Source organism: Salvelinus sp. IW2-2015, linkage group LG4q.1:29, assembly GCF_002910315.2.
Source record: "Salvelinus sp. IW2-2015 linkage group LG4q.1:29, ASM291031v2, whole genome shotgun sequence".
Classification (NCBI taxonomy): Eukaryota; Metazoa; Chordata; class Actinopteri; order Salmoniformes; family Salmonidae; genus Salvelinus; species Salvelinus sp. IW2-2015.
Window position 1 is genome coordinate 19,006,966 of NC_036842.1, and position 6,674 is coordinate 19,013,639.

Consider the following 6,674-nt stretch of genomic DNA (forward strand, 5'->3'; position numbering starts at 1 on the left):
CAAAAGCCACAAATGGCCCTATTTCTCATGACAGCCCCTGACAAATTCTGAGGCCTGTGTGTGTGTGCACCCATGTGTGTGTGTGTGTGTGTTCGCGCATGCAAATGTGCGTATGCACAGTTATACACATGCTCATTTAAAAATAATTCTCTACACGTTTACTTCTACATGCATAACAGTGACCTTTTGTGTGTCTCCCCTTGCGCCCCCCAGCTCCCTCCTCACCTTTGACCCATGGGGTTGTAGATCTCGTTGCTCTGGCACCCGCTAATGGTGATTGGGTCAAAGAACTGGAAGGAGCGCAGGCCCACGCCAGAGATGGCCACCAGGTGGGAGCGGAACTGGACCAGGATGGCCTTGGTGCGGTAGAAGGCCACGCTCAGGTCATGGCTCACTGGGATTACCAGGGGGTTGGTCCTGCAAGTCAGACGCCAATCACCTAGAAGGAGGGAACAGGGAGAAGGATGGGGGGAAGGAGAGAGACAGAGAAAGGAGGGACCAAGAGGGATGTGGGAAGTTAGAGAAATAGCTCATGTGGGATTCTTAAGAGATCTTTCCACGCTTCCACAGTTCCATAGGTTGTATCTACAGACCTAAGCTGTGGATGACCTCCTTGGTGTCCACCAGTTGAACGGTGATGTTGCACTGTGTCTGGTCGATGTAGCCTGTCCCGTCTGCAGCTAGGTGGATTATCACAGCAGCAGCCACCATGGGGTGGGAAAAGTAGGCCTGGGTGAGAAGGGAACACTCACATTTAGAGCCCTAAACTCTCAACACATTCATATAGGGTATATTACTAACTGGAGATATGTTTATGTAACTTCAGCTTTTGCGTAAATCTTCAAAAGAAATATTTGAATCCACAGGGGTCAGTCTCAGCCTTTGCCCACCCATATCCCATGACTCCTGACCTCTAACCTATGGCCTGTGACCTACCTTGAGCCAGTACTGGGGGTACCAGGAGGACTGCTGGGCCTCTCTGCAGGGGAACCAGGCGTACTGGGAAACCCCGTCAGACAGGTCAAACACCTTGGACTGGCATGTCTGATAACACACACAGAGAGACAGAGACAGAGAGACAGAGAGACAGAGAGACACAGAGACACAGAGACACAGAGACACAGAGACACAGAGAGACAGAGACAGAGAGACAGAGAGACAGAGAGAGAAATTAAGATTCATAGTGACACCAAATCTTTTTGCAACATTTGTACATAGAATTTGTACACATTTCGTGGAAACAAAATGTTTCTGATAATGTCAGATAATCTTTGCTTCTTTTTCTGAAACAAGATTGTTCATTTTCAAATTATGAACCAAATCAATGTGAATTGGCATCATTCGAAAGAGTATTTTTCTGATTCTTGTGTTATTTTGTTGCCTTGAAGGTTGAGATGTGTTCAAAGCCCTGCCAACAGGGCCATTCCTGGAGTTACGTAATAGTGTGAGGAAGTTGTAGGGAAAACAAGGCTGAGTTGATACGGCACACATGGAAGGGCAGTGTAACACGCTAAGTAAGTTAACGGCGTGAAAAAACAGGCAGTCTGGGGAGAGGGGCGCTTCAGTTCCTCTCTCTTTCTTTCTCTCTAAATATCTCACTCTCCATTACTCCTTTTCATCTTTCACTCCACCACTCGTTTGTTCTCTCTCCCCAATCCCCTCTCTCTATCTCTCCACTCTCTCTATCCATCCCACCTCTAACGCTTCTATCTTTAATGTTTTTCAGACTCAGAACCAGAGAGCCAGATGTCAACTCCTGAACACTTCCATGCCTCTATCTGACAGCTCTACTTCATCCTCTGTATGAGGGCTGCTTAGTTAGGGACAGGCATAGATGGAAGGCTGTTTGTGTTGTTTTCTGTCTCTCTTCACAGGAGAGAGGTTATCTGTGACCAGTAGAAGCTGGTGAACCATGTTAGAGATAGCAATGGGAAAGGGGTATTTAATTATTATTATTTTTAACCTTTATTTAACTAGGCAAGTCAGTTAAGAACAAATTCTTATTTACAATGACGCCTACCCCAGCCAAACCTGGACGACGCTGGGCCAATTGTGCACCGCACTACGGGACTCCCTATCACGTCTGGATGTGATACAGCCTGGAATCGAACCAGGGACTGTAGTGGCAACCTCTTGCACTGAGATGCAGTACCTTAGACCACTGTGCCACCCATGAGCCAAGGTAGGCATACCTGCATTAGTTAGTTGTACAACTGAATGCATTCCACTGAAATGTGTCTTCCACATTTAACCCAACCCCTCTGAAGCAGAGAGGTGCGGGGGACTGCCTTAATCGACATCCACGTCATCCGCACCCAGGGAACAGTGGGTTTACTGGGGCAGAATGACATATTTTTACTTTGTCATCTCAGGATTCGATCCAGCAACCTTTTGGTTACTGGCCCAACGCTCCTACCCGCCAGGCTACCTGCCTACCTGGGGGGAGAGTGTACAGACACAGGCACAAGGACAGACAGTTTCGCCCGTTGCCTGATGCCAGTGAAATCAGACACCTGTAACCAGAGACGTCCACCCAGAGCTAGACGAACCAGACGCAGTGGTGGAAACTACCCAGAAGCTCTTGGAGTAATCTATCTGTCTCCTGGATCTGCCGAAGTGACAGGTATGGATAGGCAGAGGAGGGAGCTGAGGTGACGAAGATCCAGCTACCTGTGGTATCTGTTGTTGTTTGGTGATATTCTTCATGGTGCTTCCCTCTCAATGCACTGGGGTACTGCTGATGTCTTGTGTTGAGAGTTGCTATGGCTCCTCACCCTGCTGCAGACTGAAGCGGCGAGTGAATATTGCACAGGTGACAGCCAACCAATGACTTATTTATGTAAACACAGGTAGCACTGAGTCGTCGTCCCCCACCCCCCTCTGTGTTTTTATAACACCCCGCAGTTTTCGACAGACAGAGCTAGCACACTGTAATTGCACGTCAAGCTTGCCCTCTAGCAAACACCTATAAAGAGCAATGCCGGTAGGAGAGTTCATCAGCCTCCAAAGTTCTGTTACTCCCCAGCCTCCTCCTGTACAATGGCAAGAGTCAGACTAGTCCAAGTAAGATTGGTCATTCATTTGATTTGGTCATTAGGAGGTTGTAAATACAACCCCCAACCTCCCCCAAGGACTGACCCTGTGTGTTTGTGTGTTTGTGTGTGTGTATACGTATGTGTGTGTAAGGTTGGGGTGGGGGGGTGATGGGGGTGTAAAGCAGGAGCCCACAGAGGACCACATAGCAGGGGCCTTGCATCACAGAGCGAACCACAACAGAGCAGCCAAGCAAGGTCTCTAACATAAGCAACACACAGGGAAAAATAAACCAATAAAACAAATGCCGGACAATAAATCGTCGGAGACCGCAGCTTGAGAGAGTACGTCGGAAAAGGGAAAGGAGAAAGAAGAAACAACACTTGAGTCTAAACTTAGAGCCTTTTTTGTTCACTTTGTTATGGCAGTAAAAAAGTCCTCTGCCGCGCCGATCAACTGAATTGCTACAACATTATCGCACGAGATGTTGACAAAAGACAGTCCCAGAGACTATTTTAGGTCTCTGTGTTGGACGAGANTGTCTCTAACCCCCTGATACTGGTGTCTCTAACCCCCTGATACTGGTGTCTCTAACCCCCTGATACTGGTGTCTCTAACCCCCTTATACTGGTGTCTCTAACCCCCTGATACTGGTCTCTAACCCCCTGTCTCTCTCTCTACAGGAGTCCCAGGGTTGCATGGAGGTTCATCTCACCTGCTCTCCTCTTCTCCTTGCTCCTCCCCATTCAAGGTGTGCTCTCTTTCTCCCCTGGACTACACCTGCAGCAGACCAACACACACTCACACACACAACCTKCATCGCTACGGCAACCCCYCTTCCCCCTTCCCCCTTCCTGCGTTACGAAGACCGTCAGCTTATGACAGTGAAGTATTCTGCTCGTTGTCCTTACCCCGCTCTCAGATTGGCTACCTGCAACCACACCCCCCCCAGGGCTATGGTAGTATCTGCCTGCATTCCCCCCACTACGGTCTCTACGGTTACTCCGACCCCCCCACTCACATCGCAGCCAACCCAGACAAGATGGCGGTTGCTGGTGGCGCTGTGGCCAATCAGAACCCTTTCCTCGGCTCTTACCCCAGTGGAACCCCGACGGACAGTCTGGGCATGCTCAATGGAGACCAGCAGGCCAACTTCCTGTTTGACTCTCGGACGCTGGGATTGTCTGTGAGCCAGTCAGGGGGAGGGGCTTCACAGGTCACCGCCCACATGAGCTGAGACACGCTCCTTAACCCTGACCCCTGAGGTTGCTATGGCAACAGGCTGCTGCTCCGTGGAGAGGGTGTGGTGTGGAATCACCAGCCAATGAGGAGTGARGAGACATCTCACAGACCTATGGGGAGAAAGAGAGCTTTGGAGACTGTGTTGAAGAGAGAACACTGACTAATGGGATATTGTTATTAGTTGTTGTTATTGATGTTGTTATTAGGGACATGTTGTTATTAGTTGTTGTTATTGATGTTGTTATTAGTTGTTGTTATTGATGTTGTTATTAGGGACATGTTGTTGTTATTGATGTTGTTATTAGGGACCTGTTGTTGTTATTGATGTTGTTATTAGGGACCTGTTGTTGTTATTGATGTTGTTATTAGGGACATGTTGTTGTTATTGATGTTGTTATTAGGGACCTGTTGTTGTTATTGATGTTGTTATTAGGGACATGTTGTTGTTATCGATGTTGTTTTTTCTAAGCATCTGATTAAAGGAATAAATGGACACGACGAGATACTGGCACATCTGGAGAGGTCTGGTATGAACAATTCTGGAGACTCCAGTTATACACAGAGACAGAGAGACAGAGAGACAGAGAGACAGACTCCAGTTATACACAGAGACAGAGAGACAGAGAGACAGACTCCAGTTATAAACAGAGACAGAGAGACAGAGAGACCTGTCTCCTGTCTCTCTCGCTCTGTTCTCTGTTATAACTGAGTCGTCTCTCTGTTCTTCTCTGTTTATTTATACTTCTCATATTTGGAAGCGTTTTTAAGTCTTCTCTCTGTCTCTGCATGTCTCTGTTTATAGGATAATATACTTGGCATAGTAACTGCTTCTCTCTTGTCTTGTTATAACTGGAGTCTGTTGTCCTAGAAGTACTCGCTAACTCTGTCTCTCTGTCATCTGTTAAACATGGAAGATGGCAGTTCTGCTCTCTGTCCCTCTTGTATACTCATCTCTTTATAACTCGGAAGTCTGTCTCTCTGGGCTCTGTTTATAACTGGAGTATTTCGTCTCTTCTGATCTCTCTGTCTCTGTTAATAACTGAGTCTGTCTTCTCTGTCTCGACTGTCTACCGTTGTTATAACTGGAATCGAGTCATGCTCTCTCTGTCATACTGTTTTATAAGCTCGGAGTTCTTCTCTCGTCTCATCTGTTCATCTGTCGTATACTGGGAGTTATCTGTTGTTGTTTTCTTGTGGTCTCTTTTTCTTCTCGCTTCTCCCATGCCTTGTTTGTGCCTGATTTCTTCCCTTTCTCTGTTTACTTTTGGTTAAACTGGGAGAAGAAAGTCTTTTTTCCTATCTCTCTGTTCGTTTAAACTGTTGTCAGTTGTTATAACGGAGTCGTTCTCCTCTGTCTCTGTATAACTGGGAGTACTGTGAAGATGTAATGCTCTTGTCTCTGTTTAACTGGTGATGGTTTGTCTCTCGTGTCTCTAGTTAACTGAGCTCTGCTCCTGACTCTGTTTATAACTGGAGTACTGTTTCTCTCTGTTTCTCTGGTCTTCTCATGGTTCTGTGTTATAACTATGGACGAGTTCTGTTTCTCTCTGGTATATATGCTCTCCTTCTCTGAATACGAGTTGTTTTCTGCTCTCTGGACCAGTTTAGTACTGCTGTCTCCTGTCTCTGTTTTATAACTTGGAGATCTGTCTCTCGTCTGCTCGTCTCGTGTGTATTTTGATGTTTCCTTATAACTGATTGTCTCTGTCTCTCTGCTCTGCCTTTTATAACCTGGAGCGTTTTCTGTCTTGTGGTCTCTCTGTCTCTGTGTTTTATAACTGGGGAAGTTCTGTCTTCTCTGTCTCTGTTTATAAACTGGAGTGTCTGACCTGGAACTGTCTAGCTGTTTATAAGGAGCTCTCGGCTGTGTTGTGTCTTCTCTCTGTTTCTCTGTTTATAACTGGGAGTCTGTCTCTCTGTCTCTCTGTCTCTGTGTATAACTGGAAGTCTGTCTCTCTGTCTCTCTCTGTCTCTCTGTCTCTGTTATAACTGGAGCTGTCTCTTCTTTCTCGTTTAAACTGGAGTGTCTCTCTGTCTCTGTTGTAAACTGGGAGTCTGTCTCTTTGTCTCTCTTGTCTGGTTGATAACTGGAGTCTGCTCTCTGTCTCTGTTATAACTGGAGTCTGTCTCTCTGTTCTCTGTTAAACTCTTTCTGTTGTATAACTTGAGGTCTGTCTCTCTGTCTCTCTGTCTCGTGTATAACTGGAGTCTGTCTCTCTGTCTCTGTTTATAACTGGAGTCTGTCTCTCTGTCTCTCTTCTCTGTTTGTATAACTGGAGTCTGTCTCTCTGTCTCTCTGTCTCTGTGTATAACTGGAGTCTGTCTCTCTGTCTCTGTTTATAACTGGAGTCTGTCTCTCGTTTGCTTTCTTGCTCTTGTTATTATAAACTGGAGTCTGT

At 46.6% G+C, this 6,674-nt stretch overlaps 1 protein-coding gene across 1 annotated transcript in view; it reads right to left on the bottom strand.

The window, feature by feature from the left end:
* Positions 1–225: 225 nt before the first annotated feature.
* Positions 226–6,674, bottom strand: part of LOC111961593 (pappalysin-1) — a gene marked incomplete at its 3' end in the record, with an annotated part of 74,246 nt that continues 67,797 nt past the window's right edge. The window contains 3 exon segments of the mRNA XM_023983987.2: positions 226–439; positions 594–729; positions 937–1,044. Coding sequence (XP_023839755.1) covers positions 226–439; positions 594–729; positions 937–1,044 — 458 coding nt within the window.